The sequence below is a fragment of the Zerene cesonia genome, chromosome 12, assembly GCF_012273895.1.
Source record: "Zerene cesonia ecotype Mississippi chromosome 12, Zerene_cesonia_1.1, whole genome shotgun sequence".
Lineage (NCBI taxonomy): Eukaryota > Metazoa > Arthropoda > Insecta > Lepidoptera > Pieridae > Zerene > Zerene cesonia.
The window spans coordinates 4,821,782-4,848,291 of NC_052113.1; the positions used below are offsets into that span (position 1 = coordinate 4,821,782).

General features: G+C 31.2%; 1 protein-coding gene across 2 annotated transcripts in view; it reads right to left on the reverse strand.

Annotated features, from left to right (window-relative positions):
• Positions 1-23,145, reverse strand: part of LOC119830787 — a 32,403-nt gene extending 9,258 nt beyond the window's left edge. The window contains exons 1-2 of one of the 2 annotated variants that reach the window (XM_038353927.1): positions 22,928-23,145; positions 7,456-7,539 (exon numbers count right to left, since the gene is read on the reverse strand). In XM_038353927.1, the coding sequence (XP_038209855.1) occupies positions 7,456-7,539; positions 22,928-22,988 (145 nt within the window). In that variant the 5' untranslated portion in view covers positions 22,989-23,145. The remainder of the gene's footprint in view (positions 1-7,455; positions 7,540-22,927) is intronic. The other variant, XM_038353928.1, reaches the window with a different exon arrangement.
• Positions 23,146-26,510: the final 3,365 nt, after the last annotated feature.

Sequence of the window (26,510 nt, forward strand, 5' to 3'; positions counted from 1 at the left end):
ATATAAACTATAAATTTAATCATCATTCTAAATGCGGAGGCATGATTCATTATGTTTAGGTCTGGTTTCGTTTTTCATCAGCAGCATAATTTATACAAGAAAACTTTATATTATTATTAACTAAAATTAATCAGGAACCGCTAAAACATTTTCTGAATATTCGTTGAAATCTAATAAATTTTTAAAGTAAGAAGAAAATTATCGCAAAACTTCTAGAAACTTTTAAGAATTTATTTTAAATAAAGCTATATATATCAGGTCAACTACTCTTTTTTAAAAACCAAATTGTTCTTCACGTTTCAATTTAAATATCTCCATTTTAGGCGTGTTAAATATCACTTACAGTTAATTACTAACGAGTTTCTTAATTAGTTTTCGTAATAGTCCCGAGGGTTATGTAGAAAACTAATTTGCGTATTTTATTATATTGAAATTTCTAATTAAACCAACACTATGGTACGTATCAGTAAACAAATCCAGCCTGTAAATGAGTAGACTAATTATACAAACACTAACTACTTATACATCTCGTTTCAATAAAAGAGTCTTTCTCTTTTTGAAAACCGTAATAATGCCCTCTTTTTTAAGAAAATAATACTAAAAGTGTTCTTAAATCGCTCATCGAATTTCAACATATTAGTTTTTTTGACAATGATGTGTAACTCTTAAACTGCACATTTAAAACTCATTTTCGAGTGAGAAAAGCTGTCTCCAAAAGGAAGCGATGCGACTAAGCCTGCTCTGGATTGACTGAAATTTTAATAAAGGCAGATGAAAATTTCACAACCGCAGTCAACGGATTTATTTCTTTTTTACTTTTAGGTATTCTTTCCGTCTTATTTAAATAATGCAGCGGTTTGTTTAGCCGAGCGCTTAAGATACATTTCTAAAATATGCATTTATATTGTATTTATAAGGCAATCTTTTGTGATGAGTTTAGAAAATGGGAAGATTTTTTTTGTATCTAAATATTGTAAATGAAAATATAATCTCTAAAAACTTCATGTTTGTCACATAACAATTTTTGTAGTAGAATTTAATCTCTCACAGTGAGCCTCATTAATTGCTCAAGTCTTTGTATTAATAACGGAAGTGCAAAAGACAATGCATTCGTGTGACTTATAGTTGCATTGAATTACTTAAAATTAGCTTAGTATGGACGAAATGGGGACACCAGTATATTATTATACAATTTATACTCATATAACGCGTTCATTTTTTGTTTGTGTCTTTTCTATGTGAAGCTGAAATTAAATGAATAATTTTTTATCGAACATAGTCATCACGGCCCAAGCCTGGAGTAGCGGTTCGTTACCTATAAAACAAGAGTGGCAGTAAATAATAGTGTTTACCTATAATTATTTAAAACGTATATATATTTAAAACGTATATATAAACGTATAAACGTATGCTATGAAGACAAATTATTGTTACATCATTTCAACTCCTTCAGAATAGACTGAATATTGATAATTTTTTAGTGTTCATGGCTCAACAAACTTGTTGCTGGTATATTATTATCAGAGCTTGTAACTATAGTAAACTACTTTCCTTGAACCTCTCATGATACTAGTTTAACCATTATAAAGTTTTATTTATTATTTTCCTAACATAACAGTGGACTTTATTATTTCCTTGTTTTTAAGTAAGAAAATACTGATTTTATTATGAAACTGCTGACTATTATTAGCCCTACTAAGCATGTTTCGTGCGGGTTGGGGGAGCCGGAAGAACTTTTCATTATCCATTCTTGTCGTCAATCCTATGTCCTCGTCCTCGTACTAATTAGTCCTCGTAACATTAATGATATCATAAAAGCGAAATTTTGCATGTATGGCTTGTTACTCTTTCACGCGAAAAGAACTTATCTGCATGAATATTTGGTACAGAGATAGATTAAATTCTGGATTAGCACACAGCCTCCTTTTTGTTTAGACACCACGCGAGTGACGCCGCAGGTTACTGCTAGCTTATAAATAAAAAAAAAGCGGGCAACATATTTACACAGGCAATACTTCTATTAATGTTCACGGCCGGTGTTTATCGCTTAGCATCAGATGAAACAGCAGTTCGGTCACCGGCTTTAACATAAAAATACATATTACTAATCTTTTATGATAAAACAAATTTGTGATTAGGTATTACTAGTTATTTTACTGACAGAGTCTTGAGGCAAATGTATCACACATGCACTTCATTGTTATGAAGGTAACTTGTTAGTTATATAAAACATGACAATCTGTCAATTTAAACTCTGTCTGAAAACTGCACTGCGTCCGTGCAAAGTGTAGCCTGGGGCGCGATTTCCAATGAACACGCGATTCTTGCTGTGTAATTTTGTATCTACGCTAGATTAAGCGTAGGTTCAAAATTGCAATAACGGCAATGTGAGCAAACGATCCCGCGGGATGATCTAAGGTGTTTCACAAATGATTTTAAAAGAAACTATTAGTGTATTATAGGATAGCCTAATTATCATTAAATAATGTTTGATGCTGTTCAAAAATTTATTTTTACGTGCACTTTAACAATACTTTTATCACGAAATAAATACATAATTTAAACGGGATCACATGCGAGTCATCGGCTTTCAAATAAAAGAAGAATCACAATAATCAGCTCACTCACTCACAACTTATGAGGTAACAAACATAAAAAAGGCATGAACTGTTACTACCTCCTTTTTTTAAGTTGAAAAGGAAACTCTCTTAACCTAATCTGTTTCACATACTCTTATAATAAGCCGCGGTTTCACCAGCGTAAGTCCAAAGCGTACCAAAATTCATTGCAATCGGTTTCGAAGTTTTGCGTGAAAGAGTAACAAACACACACACAACCTTATAAACTTTCGCATTTATAATATTAGTTGGATACGACCAATATGATTTAATTTCGTTCAACCTTTCAAAATGTTTAGCTAACTCTATGAAAACGCTTAAACAAATATTGTGTTTGAAATTTGTATTTAAGACATTTGATAAATGGAATCTGAAAAGGTCCTTGATAAATTAGAAAAAAAAAAAAAAAAGGTCCTTGATATTTGCGCTTCTTAAATTGTGTACCCTTACGAGCAATGTTTGTCAAAGTACTTATTATCAAACATGTATCTACTAATTAAATTCATAGTATGTTAAATCTAATACAACTAGCTTTCCATGTCAAGAGTGTCTTATCAGGTCGTGTCTACATCAAGGGCTGACAATGAAGCCTTAAGCTAATCTGATGATATTGGACAAAGGCATGACTCCAAGATAGGAACTATGGATTTTGACACCGTCTAACAACGGAATTCATAATAGCTCAAAACAAGATTATAAAGGGTCAATAGTATTTAGGGGACTTACTTGGTAAGGTCGGTACGGAGATGGAGAATTTATGTCGATTCATATAAAACGCGTGTTTTTAATGACGAAAAAAGACGGAGTGTTCATTTATTATTTATTTTAAATGAGTGTGTCTATGTGTATGTGTGTATTATTGTTCAAGGCATTGTAACTTACAAACGGATGAACCGATTTAAATTTTATTTCTTTTTTTATGTTTGAAAGGCTAAACTCCCTCAACTCAGCTCCGTCAGTGTCGTATCAATGGTGGTATAGGCTTGACTAGTATAATACAACACAATCATAAAATTCACACCCAAGAACGTTGCGACAATTTTTTTTTTAATTTAAATTTAATTTACTTGAAGATATATTATTATAAAACGATTCTAAAAAGAAACATAAAGGGAATTTCAAAATAAAGAAAAACTGTTTTTCAAAAAATTCTAACGGATAAAACAGTAAAGATAATATCAGACATTTTAGTCCCAAAGCGTTGTTTAATAAAGAAACGAGAAATTTGATAAAAGTAAATATAACATTCACAATTATTGCGCTTAAGAGTTTTTGTATGAACAAACAGAAATTTACATAATAAAACAATGCTACTTATCGTACCGCTGAAACCGTCTGAAATGTCTGTTTACCCATTCTAGTTGAGAAAATGTGTTGAGAAAGTTCAATGCACCCTGTGGTATTTCCTTTGAACATGCAATGGTATTAACCTAACTGAATACAACCAGGTTTTGCCATTTCTTATATCTTATACGGTACAACATAACTTATCAAAGCAATATGATACATCAGTTGCATTTTTAAATCTAATATTATAAAGACGAAACAGTCGTGATTAGTATTCATGTTTGTAATGTATTCACATAAGAAACAACTGGACCAATTTAAAAAATTAGATAGATATATGAAGATTAAATATTTGATGTTTCCGCCTTCTATTCTATAACTTCTAATACTCTTCAAATCCAACTTATAAAACATTACACAAGTAACAGTCACCTTTGAGTTTTAAGTCGTGTAATAAGCACGTGTTTCCTTTATATAACTAGATTATTTTTAACAATATCACTTCATAATATCCATTATTGACTGACCATATTTAAGTATAGGTAATGCATTGTTTGGGCAATCTATCAACCAGCTATAGCAGAAGCACGCACCACTAATTTGTCACATGTATTGACCTTGTTATGTCAATGTTTGGGAGTGCCTTAGAGACCTAATAATTAGATAAGAAATTGCAATATCCATCTATATATATAAAATGAAAGAAATTAAAAGAAGTGAATATCTATTTCTCTTGGACGCAGGCAGCATCATGCGTGCACTGTATTTTATTGCTAGTCGGAAAAAAAATTGGAATTTTTGGCAGATAAAGCTAACCACGAACTCGGAGAGCGCGTAAACTTAGATCCTGGGTCGACCACCGGTGAAGACTAACAGCATGAAACACTATCTATTTCATATGGAATAAAACACATTTTTCTATATCTCAAATTATACTCGTAATTTATATTTTTATTGAAATAAATATTAGGCAATTGCCTAACAAAATTTGAATGCTTATGCTGTTTAAAGCTAAATGTAAATTTCATGACAAATAAATTACATTTACATTTTATTTGTAATTACTAACTGTATACCGTTTAGCGGTCACGCGAATTGATAGGCTTAAACTAACAAATTAATGTCAAAGAGAACATTTGTCATGAATTGGCATGAAATCGTAATTAATTTCAAATATTGTTTGGACGTTTAATATATTACAACAGTCAAGTTTATTAGATGTGTACAATGATCTTTTGCATCTCATTAAATATGGGCCATTATATAGCCATATTATATAGGGCCATTAAAAACCTATATTTTCTAGCAGAAGTGACTGAATCATAATCATTTCATTTAAATTGTAACCACTATTAGATCTTACAAAATTTAGACTTCCAAACACCATTTAACAAGCATTAATATTCTTGAACATAGGTATATTTTTTATGTATTCATTACAAAGTATTTTACTTTCTAACAGTTAGCGAAACAGACTTCCATAAAAAGTCTTTCTTTTATACAAAAAGTAGGTACTCATTTCTAAAGACTAGGAAGTCGATATATCATAAATCTGAAATGTTGCTTCCTCGCCAATAGGTTTTGGAGATATCGTTAGGTCGTATATCAAGGTTTCTATGCGAGCGTTCCGTTGCGGAAAATTGAAACTTGGACATTTATCATATTTTTGAAAGTCACCTCTCGAAACAAGCTCATAATTTAAATTTAATCTGATGTTTTTTATACTGCCCTTAGATAACCTTGGTTTTATAAAATTGGGACTTTCTACGTGGGAGTCAAACACGCTTCAGCATAAATTAGGGCAGCTCGCACCGAGCAAATGACTATACTTCACATCTGGAGGTCCGTAGTTTTTTTTGCACCTTTCCCAGCCCCTTCCTATGTTCTCTTCGTCCATACTTTCCTTATCCCTCAAATGCGGACAACTCGTTTGTAGTTGTTCTACCTCTGTAAATGTTCATAGGCAGTGGTTATCGCTTAACAACAGGCAAATCTTTTTATTTCATAGTCGGCAATGGAGCTGGTGGGATGCCTGATGGTAAGCGCTACCACCGCCCATGAACATTTGGAGAGGCATAAGGTCCATTGCAGACCTTACGCTTCTACAAATGGATTGCCGACTTAAAATTGGGAAGGGGTAAAGAAAGGATTGCCGAGAGGAATAAAGGAAAAAACTGGGAAGGGTAAGGACATGGGCCTCCGTAAGGGTAAGGATATGGTTGCTTAATAGTTCGTTGGTCAGTGATATATAAAAAAAAAAAAAAACAAAATTATAAAAACAGTGCAAATTTATAACCCTAGTAATGTTGTTCTGCTAATCTGCCGGTAAGTAATAAGTCAGTTTATCCTTGTATATTATACAACATTTTAGAGTTAGCTCGTATGGTATAGGTTAAAATTACGTGCTTTAAGACAGTAAAATATTCGAAGAATCCTAATCTAAGCTTGGTAAAGGTTTTGGTGAAAATCTAGCATTCCGTTTCGCTTTTCAAGACAAAATCCTTTGAGAATAAATACTTTTGTTCTTTATATATGTATCATTTAGTTATTGAAGTGAAACTTCTTTAGAATCGTTGTGATTTCAAATCTGATGCAACGGAAAAAACGACAGGTAAGAGACACAAAAACAAAATTGTGTAGAATGAAGCCGGCAAAGAATGAGATAGAAATATACATACTATTTTATATATATTCATCTCATTCGATTTACTGAAGTTTCACTTCTATCGTGTGTGGATCGCACACACACCTTTTTTGTATCACCGTGCATTGGTGCAAATGCTGTTATGAATTTATGTATACACAAGGATAGCTGTGGTTAAATATAACTTACGACTTACTGCTTTAATGCTATTAAAGAAAATACATATTTCAAATAAATGTGTACTGTGTTTAATTCTTTCATGATCGTTCATTTAAATTTCCATTTGTTTTAAGTGAGTGAGTTTTATAACGTTAAGATAAATTTAATCAATATAACAAATATCAATAACAAACATTTTTTATATTTGTTTTTCTATCATTCTAAATGTTAATAATTAATGTTGATTGAATTCCCGTTAGACGTATTAATTATATTTAAGTTGTTTGAATAAAATGTCTATTAATTGCTTTCTCAAATACATCTGAGCTAATCATATCCCACAAAAATACTGTTTCTTGTAAAAATACGTACTAGTATTTTTAATCACTTTCTTTTAATCAGTATAGCAAAAGTAGCGGTGGCTCAGTGATGAGAACCTCGGACTTCAAAATCGATAAGTCGGGGTTCGAGACCGGGCGAGTGTGCAGGAAATAAATTGATTTTTCAATTTATCTGCACATGTAGATAACATCATCACTACTTAAAACGGTGATGGAAAACATAGTGAGGAAACCGGCATGTCCAAGAATAAAAAGTTCGACGACATGTGACAGCTGCCAACACGCACTTGGCCAGCGTGGTGGATTATGGCCTAAACCCTCATAGGAAGCCTGTGTCCCAGCAGTGGGAACATATATAGGCTCATGATGATGAATCTGTATAGAATTTTACGAAATATAGCCATACCAATTTGTCTTTTCGCACGTCCTCTTCTAGATCTGTATCGTTTCGCAACCAGTGTTCGGCTTCCTCTCATCCAGTCTTTGTTTTCTGTAATAGATATCGATGATTCATTAATAACGAATTTATTAATTAAAAAGTTATGTTTATTATTGTACTTGTATATTATCTGATACAAGGATATTAGGATCAGTTATCTATTAGAGACTAACATAAGTCTTTCTTTTTTCTACATTCTTATCGTATTTTGTCTTCTCCGTGTGCATTAAAGTATTAAATAAATAAAAAAAATGACGAGAGATCCACTTAATAAAAAAAAAAAACATCTGTGAAAACCAACGCATGTTCGCATTTCTAATATTAGTAAGGATGTAGGTAGTTAATTCATTTGAAAATGTGATACAGTAACGGAAAACTGTTACAAGTCATTATTTATTAATAACCACTACATTATTCCTATTCCAAAGAATACCTTCGAAGCTCTTGAACATAAGTGCACTTCGTATACCACAGATAACAATAATATTAATACTATTCCTGCTCAAACTGGAAAACTGAAAACCGATAATTTGTTATAAAAAGGCCTACAACTTCTTCTAGATCATATGATCGTATTATAAGGGGATTGATACTTATGTCTCAAAGAAGCAATAATATAGGAAATATTTTATTTCTACCGAGGAACATTTCGCGAAAAGTATCAACGTATGCTGATAATGTATGAAAAATAGAGATGACTGTTATGAAGACGTGAATGTGATATTGAGGTGGAAGTTATGGTCTTTAAAAAGACATTTGTGTTTTTTAAATGATTTATCATGATAAATATTGCATTGAAAAATACAATTTTATCCCCGGTGGAATTATAGAAAACCGTAGCTATTAAGGTATTAATATAATTTCATTGTTTAAACGTGAGCGGCACTTAATAGATATAAAAATCTTTTCATCGATAACTGATAAGGCGCTAAAAATGACTTAATAATATTTTTTTATTCTACATTTATGAGATAGTGAGAATAGAACATAGACACTAAATATCTCGTTATTTAAGAAATAATTTCTATAAAAACGCTTATTAAAACGAAGGTATCTGTGAAATTTGCTCTACCTATAAACATTGGTACATCCAGGTAAATTAGCGGCGGTAGGAAAGAGTCGACTGTTTTTTGTGTATGTTACCTCATAGATTTTTACCGGGAGAACCAATTTTATGGTTCTTTTTATGTGAAGCTGGTGCCTTCCATGTGGTCTCATTTAAATCTTATTTTGTTTAACCGTTATTTTTATTTAAAGTTTTAGTTGTTTTTGAGTGCAGTTTAAGCCTCTGGTTTTGTATCGTCTATCTTAACCTAACAGACGATAAGAAGAAGAGGTGTTATTGCTTTATGGTATTAAATGTCCATCGCTTAACGTTGAAAGCCTATAATTATTTTCCTTGGTGACAAAGCCCTGCTTCTGAAGCATTCGCATGGCGTGATTCGTACAGCAAACAACGGCGCTGGAACCGACCCAGAAATGAAAGAAATTAAGGTTAGTGGTTACGTTTTATTGATGTTTGTATAAATATATCGATTTGGTATGACCGCTTTAGAAAAACGCATTAAAATTAGATTGTCTTCGGTTTTTTGTTACAGTAGAATTCAGTCAATCGATTAAAAATGAATTAGTTTTAGTGTAATAATTAGTACAAAGGTTTCCTTTTTTTTACTTATGAAATATTAAAAGAAAAAATGAGCATTTAAATAATTGTCCAAACTTTTTACATACTATCAGATTTATCTAAGCAAATTCCAACATTATTCGCTCAAGCAGTGCTAAGATAAGGCCAGTAAGCCTGTATAATATACTGGGATAATTACATTCAGACGCATGTTCTGTATGGTCGTCGGTGGCAGGCTTCCTTAGTAATTGGGTTACTAACAGTCCTCGGCTTATATAAATGGGAATTATATCCCCTTTGTGATACTACGAAGTAAGAAAATTGATTCGAGAATCTTGCGAATACAAAAATTGGGACTTTGTACCGAAAAATTATAGGGAATCGATGCTTTTATATTGAAAATACTAGCTGCACCGCGCGGTTTCACCCGCGTAAGTCCGTATCCCATAGGAATATCGGGATAAAAAGCCTATATGTTATTCCAGTTATTCAGCTGTCTACGTACCAAATTTCATTGCAATCGGCTCAGTAGTTTTTGCGTGAGAGAGCAACAAACACACACACATCCTTACAAACTTTCGCATTTATAATATTTGTAGGATAAGATGGATTAGTAGGATAAATAGGATTTGATTAATGCCTACTAATAATTAGCTTTTTTTACGTGAGGAAATCAACATATTTTTTTTTGTTTTAGTGTAACTTAAAAGAATTCAAAGAAGAAAGTTTTTCATGAATATCGACGAAATAACGTGAACATAATAAATGTTGGCATATATCATCATTTTGTTGGTAGGTAGCAAATCACTTCTTTTATTAACAATTTTGAATAAGTAATAACCAAAAAACCAAGCTGAAGTTTTGGCAATGTAAATTAATGCAATATTAATACTGGGTAGATAATATAGGTTGACACTCATGTATACATAAAAAATGTTTATTTATTTAGAGAACTTGTAGAATTTTTCCTATTATTATTGTGTATTGAAAAGTAAGAATTAATATCAGTTATATAGAATAAATACTCAAGAAAAACTTGAACAGCAAAGTAGGCTAGTTTTGCCAAGCCATAACGCTATATTAGCACAAATAGTATTGCAAGTTTCAGGTCTTAACTAACGAAGCTAGCAACGCAGCAAGTTCGCTTGTGTCTGAAATAATTAAACTTTGTGAATACTACAGCTAGTTAATTGGTGTGTCAGTGAGTTCATTTCCGTAGTACCTCTAGATGTTCACAAATTATTTAATATGCAATGGAGAATGTTTGAAAGATGCGGCGATTTCTCTTTCAAACTTTGTCTGTAACTTTCGAGATAAAGATGTATTTTTGAGATGAAATATACCTATTAAGGAAATAAGACAGAATTGTAATATCAAAATTAATTTTATAAAATACATATGTTAGTGTAAGTGAAGTCCCGTGTCCCCTAGTGGGGTATGGGGCAGATGATGTACATCCGTTTCACTGATCGATTTTCTTTAGGGACAAGTAGGTGATCAGCCTTCTGCGTCCTGCCAGACCGAGACATTTTTTTTTTGTGCGTCCCCACCGGGAATCGAACCCAAGACCCCTTGGTTCTACGCTCACGCATTAACCACTCTACCAAGGAGGAGGTCAACATATGTTAGAAATTAATTAATTTTCATACGGAATATTAAGAGTGATATTAGTTGGTATGTGGTTCAACTGGTTAATCAGATTAAAAGAATGTTTATAATTTTCAATAGAATAAGGTTTTTTATTGAATTCAAGTAGAATTCGTAAAAATAATGTATCCACTATAATATAATTTTCTTAAAATAAGTTAAGGTAGGTAGTACCTTAAAAGGTCCACCTTCCTACCTACTTACTTGAAAATGTAATTTTAAAGAAAATTTAATCGACAATTTTAAAGATCCTTCAAAACTGAATTACATTACATCAGGTTCTTTGAATAAAAACATACTTATCATCTACATATGACTCGCACATTGATTCGCATACCTATATGTTATTTATTAAACTGTAAATTCGTCTAATAATATATTATGCGACGATAAACGTATTTATTAACTTCAGCCTTGTATTATTTCATGACACGAGGCGTTACAATTTCAAAATAATAAGACGGTATCCTCTTTCAATTGGTTGTTTGTAAAATAGGATAAGTATATAGTCTATATAGTTATTGGAATACTATTTGTGATTACAGAAATAATTATAAATGCGGCTTAGGTTGGATTTTTTGTATTTCTAACCAATTTATAATTGTTAAAATATTTTTAAAATTTATCAAGTGTAAACATAGTATTTAAAATTAAATCTCGAAATTGTGCCAATTGGCACAATCTTCTGACATATCTCCATACCTAAATTTTGCTTATCTTATGCAGTTTATATAACAGACGATAACAAAGAATATGTGAGTATTATTTCAATATATATCGCGTTGAATAATATCAATTAATAAATGAAGTCATGTAAACTAACCATATTTCCATCGCTTATTTGAGCAAAAAAAAGGCATCAGAGTGACTTTATAATTTGGGTAAATGTCGATTTACACAATTTAAACTAAACTACTGAACTGAACTAAAATTTAATTAAAATTATCATGAAGAATCATAAATACTAAGATCCTACGAATACACTGTTTTGAAGATTCATATCACATGTTGGAGTTAACAGTAAACTCCGTCGACTTCGATGTCTTTGAAACTTGCCAGAAACAAACCTAAAACTTGGTATTAATTAAGAGATTTATAGCACTTCTTAATTCACACCATTTAATTTATTCTGCTACAGTAAATAAAGGAGAAAATAACTTCTGGATTCTTGTGCTTTGATAAGTTTATCTATATATCGAATAGGAAATCGCTTTGATCAAAAGGGTCGTCGGATTTTAGCGTAGGCGGCAGAGAAAAATGTTCTCGACTTGTAACTCAGTTGGATAAAGTAATACCTCTATGGATACAGTAGCTCAAGTAGCTTCGTGACTAGAATGTGTCTCTAGGGTTAGCGCCTTTCGGACTTTGTTTTATAAACATTGCATCTTGATTTATTCTTAAATTCTCACCAAATATAACAAGTCGAAAGTGTCAGGACTATTGAGGGGTTTAAATTGAATATACGAACGAATAATAGAGCCAATGAATAGACATACTACTTGAGTTTGCGGGTTAATGTTATTTTTATTGACCATTCCCCTTTATTCACAGTTGGCAACCCTCACTGAACCCTCTAAAGTGGTGTGTATTGTTTATAACAATGGCTGATTTTTTAAATATTTAATTCATCCATTAAAAGACAAATCTTATTTAGATAAATATAATGTAGTCAAAGACGTTGAAACGGGTTTTAAAAACAATTTATTCTAATCGTCAATACATTTACAATTTATTATTGTATAGTTAAATATTTAATACGTATTTAAATCTGCAATAAGATGCATGCTGAGTGAATAAATTACATCATGTTATATTAAATAACACACACAATAAAGCTTCCTTTCGCTCTTTATTCCATATGAATTCTATACCACAGTGTTTCTTCCTAGAACTGGTTAGTAAAATAAAACTAAATTTCACCACCAGGCAATGCTTTGATATTTAATATTTCGCTTTACCTGTTCCGCACCTGTGCAAAATGCTTATAATACGGGGACTTTAACTGTTGCCGTACTCAAAGTTTTATAACTAAAATGTTTCTATTTCTCAGTGGTGCGATTTTTATATCATTTATTTTTGGATTGAGCGATGTTATGGTTAACTGCAATTGATTGGAAAAGTAAGATGCAAGTAGTATTAGCCCACATAATTAAAGTCCCAAGCCATTTGAAAATACACTACTTAAACAAAATAAAATTGTAAAAGTTCCGATAGGTTTAACTTCTTCAATAAAATGTATGTTTTTCTATAGTATTTACATTTAGAAGGGTATAAAGTTGTTTAATATGTATTTTCTTACTATCCCCTCGTTTAACATGTTGTTGTAACAGATGATTAAAATTGTGTACATCCAATTCTTACATCGGGAGTCGGGCACCTTTCGGCACGAATTGGGCCAACTAGCGTTGAGGAAGTTACCGCACACCCACTAATGTTCGGCATAAAATAGTAGTTTCGTTCGGTCAGTTGAGGAACCCGAGGACCTTCCCATTCCATTCCTTTGTTCTTATCGTCAACCCTTTTCTTATTCTTTCCTCCGTAAAAGCTAGGATTTGCAGTTGCACTACCTCTGCAAAAAAACACATTCTCGATCCATTCGTTCTAATCACTCCAACCTGCGTTGCATTGCACGAATGCAATTGAACAAATATACGATACATTGGGCTTCTTAATTAGTGTTATTTGAAACAAAAATGGTAAAATTTGGTAGTTGGTTCGAGGCATAAAACAGTTTTAGGCGAGTTCCTTTAAAGTCCCTAAAGGTCCGCTATTTAAGTTGAAATTACTTGGACTGTAATTAGCCCGGTGTACGTTGAGAATGTCTAAATCTGGACATTTTTGTAAGCTCCACAAAACATTTCAAAGGCTGTCGGACGCTTTGTTAGGTTGGCTAATTTAGAGGGAGATGGTTTAAAAAGGACGTGACTAGATGAAAGTTAAAATACATATTTGTGTGGCTGAAATAAAATAAAACAGCGTTTTCAATTTCTGAGAATACAAACTCTCAACACTATGTTGCCATATTAAGCTATCTACATATGATTTATTAATAAAGCTGTAATAGCGTTGTTCTCAAATGCAGTCCACGGTAAAAATCGTTTCCTTTAGACTCTATTTATTATAATCTGCATTTAATTATTCCGATAAAAAAGACAATGACCCGTTAGACAATGAAGTCAACGAATATGTTAATAAAAAGTCATTGTTGCTAGAAAAAATGAGTAAAATAAAGCCCGCTTATAAAACAAAACAAAAAGCGACCGTGCTACGACACAAAGTGACACACTAGATCGAACAGCGAGGAGATTGAAGTTATATTTGATGTTCTTTATTTCGTTTGGTATTGTACTAAAAGCGTTCAACTGCTCCTAGTGATACTCTGCTTTTCATATCCGACTAAAGAAAAAGGAATAACAGGCGTTTTTTATGGTTTGTTTTTGTTTTTTAACAACCAGCGCATCGCCTCTAACTAGTCAATAACTTTTTATTTTGCTCGGCCTTCGTTGAAATCGGCCTCCGTAGCCAAATTGCGGTCAGAATTACTTTATTACTTTTTTTAACAAAATTTATTAGTTATTGTTGCTTTGTATTTAAATAATCAGAAAGTCTTATTCATTGTTTTCTGTATATATCAACGAAAACTTATTATTCGTGAATAAAAAATTTTCAATAAAACTAAGTAAGTACACTTGTTCACATATATAATTCAATAAAACTACAGAAATGGGTTTCAATAAATAATAATGATGTTATTATAATAACTTTATTTGGGTTCATGAGCCTAAATTATGCATACTTATATCACTGATTACGTAAATATGATGTGTTTAGATTAGATAGCAACCACAATATGATTTATGACTTCACCTAACCTATGTCAACAAATAATATTTAGGTGGGAAATGTTATACATACATATAAGACGATACGAGACGTCATATTCACTAAAAATTTATGGAAATATTTCTGTTAACATTTTCCAAATTTTACATTTTATAACGGGTATTCAATATCAAAGGCATAGAAAGTAAATCGCTCATTAAAAATTCTCTCCCGAAATGATAGATTAAATTTACACATCTCGAATTTCACTCGTTGCTACTCATGAATACGTCATAATTTTACTCGTACTCGAATCGAGTGCTCATTATTCAGCACAATGATTTTAGAATCACCTGGTATTTCACCGCTTAATTTGCTGAAAATTCGTATGAGCTGAGCTCACGTAACAAATTACAAGTTAAGCGTTCGTGGCAGATCCTGTTGTGCAATTATACGAGGATCATGTTCATGTGAGACGAGATTTCGCGAGATCACAATTTAATTCCTGAGTACTAACGTATGCGCGAAGTTGAGACTACTTCCAAAGGATGCATTCAAATTCAGCTTTTATTATTATAGTTTTAGAGTATAACACAACATTTTATATCATCATATGAAAAAAATAACCAATAGACGATAATGTTCTGTCTGCGTATTCTTTCGGATTGTTTTTAATTTTATTCAATAAAGTAACATGTAGTCTCATTGCTTGCTTTGATGAAGATATAGTTTTAATATTTACATATTTTTTTTTTTTTATAATAGACTAACGTTAAAAGAGGTTGGTGTATTTTACGTTAGCAACATTGCGTTTGAAGTGGGGTCTTATCAATAACGGTCCCTTTACGAAGAGACAATATGATCGAAAAATATGCTTATTCCGATTTTCTTTTTTATCAATATCAGAGATAAGAGTTTACTTTGGGATAATGGCGAACGAGAAGTTAGGTTAGGTTAGGTAGTTAGTCACATAAAAAAATTTCGATTATATTATATAGCTATAAATATAGGAATACATGAAAACGTATTATTTGCAAAAAGGCTATATTAATATAAACTTGTAGTATATTCAATTTAAATAATATGACGTACAAGTAGGCAGTTACCCACAAGAGTGAAACCTATCGTAGAAGCGGTGTTACGATAATCTTGTTATAACTCAGTTTAAAATAAAAAAAATATGCATTTTTGTATTTAAAACCGATGACAAATTGTCAAGAAAATAGTTAAAAAGTAATATATAATGTTCTTTTTTCCATTATAGCTAATAATTCTCAGTTACTTAAATTTTCTTAGAATTTCCATTAGTTAATTATTTAGTATAAAACAGTTCCGCAGATTTATCCTTCATGTCTTGAAATAGAAAGCAGAAGCATCGAACTATTATTAGACTTCAAACACATCCAAGACCCAAACAAATCAATCAATTACATCAATCCTATTATTAACGTCTACTGAAATTCGTTGTTTTGCATGTAAAGGTACATACAAACATACATGTTAAAATGTTAACGCATTACTTGTTCGAATTAACTCAAGCTGCTAAATAATGAGATGTTTTACACAATCAATGTCATGTCATTATATATTTATAATAAACTAGTTTTTGGCCACGGCTTCGCACGCGTTAAAGGAGTAGTTTAATATAAATACATATAAACCTTCCTCTTGAATCTTCTATTAAAGAAAACCCCATCAAAATTCGTAGAGTAGTTTTAAAGATTAAAGCATACATAGGGACATAGGAAAAGAAAAAGCAACTTCGTTTTATACTGCGTAGTGATATATATAGCGAAATATTTAACCGAGAAAATTTCAATGTTCACCATTTAAACAATAGTAAGCTAATAAGGTTCTATTATGACTGGATGAGTAATATCAACTGGTAAATTGACCAAGTTTGAGAATCTAGAACAATTAAATCTAAAAAATTAAATCAAATCAAGATATCTCATCTAGTCTTCAAGAAACTATTAAATAATTATACCTACTTACACTAAGGTCTAGTATCCAATCCATTTTTTCATTTTTCACGATAAAATATCAATTCGAGTTCTCATTCTGCTAAATACACGCTTTTATATTATATAGCACAGATAACATAATACTATTTATATATTTATCCTTTGTATGTATGCCATAGTAATTATATTTATAAATTTGATTTATCTGTAGATTTATCAAATAATGTTCAATTCCGGCTATTTCTATTTAGGTCCCAAAAATGTTAAATAGGCTCAACGTATTAACAATTTCACCTTAGATTCCAGAAGCTTCTCAAATATCTCGCAAATGGTTAAACCGCACTCGACGAAACAGCGACCCTTCACTTGTTATAGAAGGCTGTTAATTTAGCCTTTTGACGAAGGTTTCCATTATGAGATTCCTTGGTCGGCTAAGAATCCGCGGCATCTGACTTCGTGCTAACGTCCTTCAGTAAACGAGCTGGAAAATCTTTTGTTAAACCTTTTTCATTAGGGTACCGTACGCAAAGGGTAAAACGGCATGCTATTAAGACTTCGCTATTCTTCTGTCTGTCTGCCGGTTTGTCCAACAGTCTGTCACTTGGTTGTATCTTTTTATCTTCTCTTTGTTAATGGCTTCACCCAACAGAGGGACTCCGTCAATGTCCAGTGTAAGTGGGAGAGTCAGGACTCATATTATAATGATATTTAACATTTCGACCGGGGTGGAAAAAACAGACTAAACTTTTTACGTACAATTGGAGCACCAAAAACAAACAGACAATACAATATTAGTAAAATCCTACGAATATTATAAATGCAAAAGTTTGTGAGTATTTGTATGTTTGTTACTCTTTCACGCAAAAGCTACTGAACCGATTGCAATGAAATTTGTTACAACAACAATTTGGATAACTGGAATAACATATAGACAACTTTTTATCCCGATATTCCTACGGGATACAGACTTTTACTAACGTGAAACTGCTGGGCGCAGCTAGTAGTAGATACTTGGTTGTATCTCATGAACCGTGATAGTTACCGTGACAGTTGAAATTTTGACAGTTGCAACAGTTATCGTGCGCATAAATTGCGTAGGTGACCAATTTTGGCAGTTGATTTTTAGCTTATTTATTCGGAACCGTTAGCGTCGCGACGTCGATTGTTATAAAATAGATGCTTTTGGAAGTTAAGGGCATTAAATCGTATGATTTCTTGTTAAATACTCCAATTTATTCCGCATTTAACCATATTTCGATCATAACTCATATTCATTTATAATAATTATGGTAGTTTTGCATTCAGTACAAACATTGATAGCCTATGCACCTACATTTATTATTTATTACTCGATTGGAACAGTTCTTTTGTAGTCATTGTCAAGCTCTAAAGATGACTATTGTGGTCTAAGAAAATTCATCGCGTACAATAATGTTTCGATTAAAACCTAGATCTTAGGTAATAAAAGATTTCATTCGAGAATCTTGACACAAGAACCATTTCTGTGAACACATAAAATTGTATATAAAATCATAAATGTTGTTAAATTATGTTGTATTATGTTGTTGTGTGTGTAATTAATATATAGCCTTTATCACTCAGTGAAGTTTCAACTTTTTAATGGTGAAATAATTTTTAAAATAGATCCAGTAGTAATTGTATGAAAACATTACATACAAACCAATCTTGCATTTTTATAATGTTAGTGTAGATATGTTTAATTAATAAACATATTTTAATGTAAACAAATCAATATTACAAATAGTTACATTACGCTTTTCCTAGAATACACATTATATCAATTTTATACAGTAACTTCTTGTATTTGGGATACAGATAATAAGATAAACTTTATTTCGTGCCAGTTTTCGAAAAGAAAAAAAACATACTATTAAGTCCAGTAGTTCAATACTCATTTTTAAGTCATTTTTTAAAAGTTTGCATAACATTTTAATATTTCCTCATAAATGTAATTTACGATAAAATTAACCGACACTGTCGCGCATACCATGCAAGAGTGTTATTACTATATGCCAACGTTATCGTCCATATAATTTAGTTAACGTGATACAAAAGCCGAGGTTAATTTCGAATAAACTTTACACCTGTATCATTATTTACGACAAAAGAATATATTCCCTTCTTTTTATTTGTTTTTTTTTTTATTTATGTTGTGTTTGAGGGTTTTATCGAGAATTAGCTAAAAACGTAATTGTCATGATTTTCAATAAGACTATTCATACTCATCATGGAATAAATGCAAAATGCCCAAAATTTACTACCTAATATAAGACTTTTTTCGTGCACGGTTGTTCAATGATTTCGGACAAATTGTGTGTAAAAAATAAACCAAATTTAAACGGCACCAAGGGGAAGACACCAGCTTTCAAATAAAAAAAGCATAATTAAAATCGGTTCACCCAATCGAAAGTTCTGAAGTACCAAACATAAAAATTACAGTCGAATTGAGAAACTCTCATATATTTCAAGTCGGTTGGAGAATATCTATTAATTTGCGATATTATGTTAAAGATACCAACAACACATACAAAATCGAAGGGATAATAGTAATAGTAACATTGAAACGCTGTATATAAATAGGAAGAAAGTGAATTTAAAAGCATTTATTTGATAAATATGTAATAATGTTATCATATAACACGTTACATTGACCATTTAAAGCTGTCACCGGCGACGGACATCAAATAAATAGACAACAAAATCAATGGTTCCGAAGCGAAGGCTGATCGATCGATTTGAATAAAATATTTGTTCGGTGTACCTACTGATTTGTACGCATACAACGTGGAAGAACGATATATTTTTTATTTCACTTTTTTTATTATTGAGCTGATGTTTATTAAAGTAAGGCAAGTTTTGAAACTGAATTTTGAAGGGTGTACAATTTGGGCAACAAAAATAAAAAGAAAGGTGTGTTTGCGATTCACACACGATAGAAGTGAAACTTCAGTAAATCGACAAAAGAATGAGATGAATATATATAACAAGGGTAGGATAATTACAAAGTTTATTTGTTTAACAAAGAGGAGAGACCGATAATAGAAAATAGTATGTATATTTCTGTCTCATTCTTTGTCGGCTTCATTCTACACATTTTTGTATTTGTGTCTCTCACCTGTCGTGTTTTCCGTTGCATGAGGTTTGAAATCATAGCGATTCTAAAGAAGTTTCATTTCAATTAAAAATTTACGAAATATGTATATATGTTATTTTTTTATCTTTTATAATAACAAAATTGTTGTAATAATAACAATTACTTTTTATGTCAGTTTAAATACTGTGTTTTCTGCATTTAAATTCCATTTTTATCACAGTTAAAGTGCCGAGAATCGAAACGATTCTTTAGCAGTTCCATGATATCATTAATTAATTAATGATAAGCCATGGCACGCATAATTCGACTTAATGTATTTCTGAAGTATGCTCACAAGTCATAAGATCCACAGGTATCCAATTCAATCATAAATAACTTCATCAGAACAATAATTATTTTCGTTAGAGAATGGTATAGCATGTTTAAAAGTTCATGTCAAAGGAAACTTTTAGGCAAATATTTATAAAAATATAATCTTTATGCATAAATTTAATAGAACAGCAAAGGTCAAGCAATTAATGTTGTTATTTAACATAATTTAAAACACACAAGGCATAATATTTACTTCTAGAATATTTGGTTTAAATGAATATATTATAGCTGTTGCCGCAGCTTTGTTCGTGTGGTCATAGAAAATTGTAATATATAAAAGTGTTATAAAACATAATAAATTATTATTATTATATAATATAAATTATAATGTAATAAATTTCGAAGGGATTCAAAAGCGCATTATAATAGATCTTCCCATGGGATCAAGATGTTTAACTATGGTGAAAAATAGCCTGTCACTGCTTCCTCACTATCTAGACACAAAAATCATTACGTAAAATCACTTCATCGTAACGTGAAAGAAGGACAAACAAATAACAGAAACACTTTCACATTTATAAGTAATGATTGCAACAGTTTTAGTAAAAATATGCAGAACAAATTTTGGAAAACCGTCTTCTATACATCTTAATCATATTTTTTATATAAGGGATTACAGATATTATTATTAATGAGCTCTCTCATTAAATTTACATTAAAAGATAGGCACATTATCTTTTTGCTTAATGGATAAAACCTCACCTTTTCATTACTATTGTGAGAGAATAACCCTCAAAGAAAAATTTTGCTAACGATACAAATTCTATGGATTTTTGTGTCACAATTAAGGTATTATAGAGAAACTCGAGGAATTTAGGGCTGCGTGAGATTATTTAGCTACTGTAACAAAAAATATACAAGCTTGATGTGAGGGACAGAGGCAGCACCTTATTACTTCTCTTTATTGCAGGGAAACTAAGGTAATTTTTAGTTGCATTCCTAGAAGTATTTTATAAGGTGAAGTCCCGTATTTACATTTATGGGGCAGATGAACATATAAAGATAAAGAGAAGATAAAGAATTATTTTGAAATTTGAATTTGTGCCCTGTTATGCTGCTAGAGGTCGTCTAGCAGGACACAGAAGGATGATTCTCGGATACGCGCGTTAACCACTCAACCAAGGAGGCAGTCAGATATATTACAAGGTACAAATCTAAATATATATAACTCAAAGGTGACTGACTCACTGGCATAGTGATCTATGCACAGCCCAAACCAATGGACGAATCGGTGTGAAATGTGGCATGCAGATAGATGTTATAACGTAGGCATCCGCTAAGAAAGAATTTTGATAAATTCTACCCCGAAGGAGATAAGGGATTTTGTGCCATGAAAATTTATTAAGACCGCGCAGGCGAAGCTGCGGGAAACAGCTACTGTTATATATAGGTCATAAGATATGCTCAAAGCTTATATAAATAACGTAAGTTAGCACTAACATAAGATGTTGAAAAGTTTTATTCCTAAGCCCTTATAACAGATTAAAGTTTCGACAAAGTTAGTTTTTTCCCTGTTCAGAATTAAGAGGGATTACTTAGTTCGTTTACAAACTTTTCAATGTAATAAAGCTTATTATGGCTAGTGATCAAGATTTTGTTTAATTAAAGTAAAAAAGGTTTGTGATGGTTAATACTATGATTGAATAAAAATAAATTTCTAAATTATCTTATAACATCAATATTTATATAAAAATATACAGTCATTCGTTTAGAAAGTTTTTTTTATGTCATAGTCGGCAATGGAGCTGGCTGGACGCCTGATTGTAAGCACTACCACCGCCCATGAACTCCATGACTCCCACATTAAAAGTTTAACAAATAAACGGAATCATAATTACTAATGATTAGTTTCGCGTAGCCGAAGGAAATATCACGTAGTTCCCGATCCCTTGGGATTTCTGGGACAAATGATGAATGGGAAAAAAAACTATCCTAAGCCCTTTTTCGGGCCCCAAACTATCTCTGCACCAAATTTCATCCAAATCGATTCGGTTTAGACATGAAGAAGATACAGACAGAGCTACTTTCACACAATATTAGTATCGAGAAGGGATTGCTATAGATATTAAGTGAAAATCCCCTATTTTGTACATTTAAACAGATAAGAATTTTGTTCTATAAGTATGCGTTATTTAGTATTTATATTTTTTTCTAAAGGTACCATAAGTGTTAGCCACAGTAGGAAAAAAAAAATCCGTTATAGAAGCTATTTAGAACATTTAAAATTCAGTCAATACACAATTCAGACATATTACCTCATATATATCTCACATCACAAAGGTCACAACTTTAACCATCGCGTGACTACAAAAATCATTTTAGTCGATACATTACTTTTAGGCATTCTCGTAATTAAGGATGAGAAATCGAATATTCTTCAAAGCACACGGGCGGTTTAATATTTAAGTACAGCTAGTGAAAAGTTTTAATTGAGTTACATACTACAATTATTTGCTCTGTATTTATAGACTGTAGTCATTAATATGAAATTCGAACTTTATTTATTATTCACTGTTCTCTAGGTCTTCAATTAACTTGGCCTATATTATACAAATTCTGTAATAATATGGGGGCCAAAAATCGTATTGACTTGATTTTTAAATGAAGTAAATGACATACATATATATAATGAGAATATCTTATTCTCAATAAGATAATATTTATGAACTCATACTAACTACACTCTATACTCATATAACTCATATGACCTAATATTTATCATCTTTTTATTGATTCAAAATATACACATTGTATGAGTATGTTTTTTTTAATAATTACATTTTCTAAAACCATTGTTAAATATTATATGTAACAGCGGCGGTACACGCAATGATATTATAATACAACATAAATACATTTTAATCCATTGTATAATTAAATAATAATGTAAATTACCTTTCTGATTTCGTTCATTTTCTTTTTCCGTCTTGAACAAATCTATGAACTCGACACTCATTTTACAAAATAATAAATAACTTTTCCAAAACAATTGACATAAACTCTTTACATCCGTGAAAAAATTAAATGCCACATCGTTAATTTTTGAGTTTGGAATGCAGTATAAAAAAAAATAACTAAACGTTCTAAAATTAAAAAGTTATAATATAAAGACTTTGTTTTTCGTATTCTCTTTCGAGAGGAGCGCTTTCCGAACGCGACGCGCGGCTACGTCCGTCTACGACGTAGCACTGGTTGGTTCACTCGACACTATATTCAATATTATTTTGTGAGGGCGCGACTTTTGATTTTTCTTTTTTATTCGTGTTTTTTTTCAATTCTGTTATGACGTTTCCACGCATTATTTTACACTACGACCTTTAATGGGAGCGATATACAATCAAATACTATTAATGTCATAATGGGTAAATTAAAAATGCGATAAGATTTTTTTGAATTAGCTCGTTTCTATGATGATGTGTAAATAATGGTATATATATATTAATGAAATCTCTGTCATTTTATGTTTATTTATTATATTTTGTTTTTACTAAATGGCATAATATGATTTTCACAGGCTTCAGAAAAACGTCCATTTAAAGTTCATGTTTACGTTTCATTTATATTTATTTTATTTGATATAAAAGAGAAATATACACGCTTTCTGCACAATTTTTTAAATGTATGTATTCATCTCTGTATCAATAAATTGTACATTTATAAAATAGAAAAACATTTTATGTTAATTGAATTAAAAACTGAGTGTAATGATGTATTGAATTCATGGGATATTGTTGTTCTTTTAGAATTAATATTTATGTTAACTAAACGATCGAATTGTATAAATGAACATGAAATATTATAGTATGCTTTGTCTTTTTTATCCAATTTTGTTACTTATAATATTAATTTGGTATAGTAAACACCTACTTAGTGTCTAAAATCCCTAAACGTATAAGATTAAACAAAATACTTAATTTTAGATCGCAATTAAGTGCCCATTGAAAGCATTTTACTTGAGTTATTTTCCTCACGTTTTAAATCGTATTATTGAAATGGAGATTGTGAATAATCTCAAAACGAATTATAAAGTTCGTTTTGAGCTGTAATAGCTGTGAATGATTTTGTCGTAACAAACGACCGTAATAAGTTTAAAACATTTTCCATTTAATGAAATGAATGAGTGAAAACAATTTTATTGTACACAACAAAATTAAAAATAAATTGCGTTGCACCATTTCGTTCTTACTACTAATTACCTATCTTACTAACATAAAACTTTAACAAAACTCTGTCCTGTCGATTATTAGCGATTTTATCCAATCAGCTCAGTATTTTCATCTATTTGTATTAGTTTATAATCGGTGGAAGAAATATATTGTTCATATTTGTTTAATTTATCACACCGATTAGACTTCATCTATAAAATATATCTACAACTAATACGTAAAAAGATAATATGACATTGTTTTAACACTGATAAATCAAAGCCATTTTAACACAAACGTTAACAGTAAAATCTATTCACAAATCATTTGCGTAAATCCGCGATTTATCGGTATTTATATTTACACGTATTCTATACGAGAGGGTATTGACCTGAATCGTCAGTTTTACCGTTATAACCGTACGAGATAATATTATTGAAGGAACTTAAGTATTCCGTTTGTAATCACATACTTGAGCTAAAATGTTACAATGATATTACCGATATACATGATATGTATTGATAATACTCGTACAATTGAATTTTTTCTCTCCCACAATCTTATTTGGTCAATGACTTTTATATAAGGCATATTTGGAAGTCAATAGAGGTAATAGACCATCACCACTGCTTCAACGGTGAAGGAAAATATCGTGAGGAAACCGGCATGTCCAAGAATTAAAAGTTCGACGGCATGTGACATCTGCCAACCCGCACTTGGCCAGCGTGGTGGATTATGGCCTGAACCCTCATAGGAGGCCTGAGTCCCAGCAGTGGGAACATATATGGGCTGATGATGATGATGATGATGAGAGGTAATAGGTATATACTGTAGAAATAGAAGCAATTGTTTTTGTTAAATTCCATTTACATTAAAAAAGCGATAGTATGTGAGGATGGATATACATACACATACGTGTATGTTTGTTACTCTTTCAAGCAAAAACTACTAAACCGATTACAATGAAATTTGGAATGTTAGATAGCTGGACAACTAGAATAACATATAGGCACTTTTCGTCCCTATATTCCTACGGGATACATACTTACACGAGCGAAACTAAGAGGCGCAGCTCGTATCACATAATCAAATATTGACGATGTGTCGGTTTTTAAACGGTTTTCAATTACATAAGTATCTCGTTTTAAGTTTAAATAACAAATTTAATTAAAATCAAGTCTTAATTAAAGTTACATTAATTTATACACATTTAAAACGATAAATACAATGGAGTTGTTAATGGAATCGGAAATCGTGAGTTGCAGTTGAATAAATTAGCATAAAATTTCGCGTGTTTGCTAAAGTACATTAATTATATTATACTCCAATTAAAATACCACACAAGAAATATATTCTATTATTTCGCGCCTTTTCTCAATAAAATATAGCTTATGACTCTTTCCGAGGAAAATAATGCAATCGGATACTTATAAAAAGACTTTTGGCTCAAAATAGTCTTTAATAAAATAATAGCTTTTGCCCGCGGCTTCGCACGCGTTAAATTCGGAGTAGTTTAATAGATGTTATTGTACGTATAAACCTTCCTTAAATCACTATCTATTAAAAAGAACCTTATTAAAATCCGTTGCGTTGTTTGATACTTTATAGTGATACAACTAAGGCACAGTGTCATAAAAACACTTTTTGACCAATGTCATAATGCTAATAAGCCGACCTGTAACAATGTTCTGTCTTACTCTTATCTTATGTATGAAATGTAGATGGGCCGATTCTCAGACCTACCCGATATGTGCACAAATTTTCATAAGACTCGGTCCAGCCGTTTCGGAGGAGTATGTTAACTATCATTGTCACTCGAGAATTTCATATATATAGAGAAGTATTAACAAATATTTTGTTGTTTGGTGTTAATAATTGACAAAAAAGGAAGTTGTTTAAAAGTTGTAAATTATAATTATTTTCAAAATCATTATCTATAGAATAAAGGTTTCCTTTGGATGCCACAATAAAAGGTATGAATAGATACTTGTAACACATAAATAATATACCACTAAATATTCGCACTAACATCTTTAAATTTGAAGCCATAAAAATTTATATGACCGCACCGCAAAACATATATTTTTTGACCTTCAGTACCGCAATATATCAGCGGGCCTTTCGTTAGCGAATGTTTTCATTTAATTATTCGAGGAAATTTGTATTATTATTACGTTTAGTACATTTCAATTATTTTGTTCATAAATGGTTAAATTGTTGTTTTTAAATGAACGAGAATCGCTAATTAAAATGTCTGTGAATACTTAGTCTGGCCATAAATACTGTTACACTTAATTATAAAAAAATATTACATTTGAATTTCGAATCTGTCA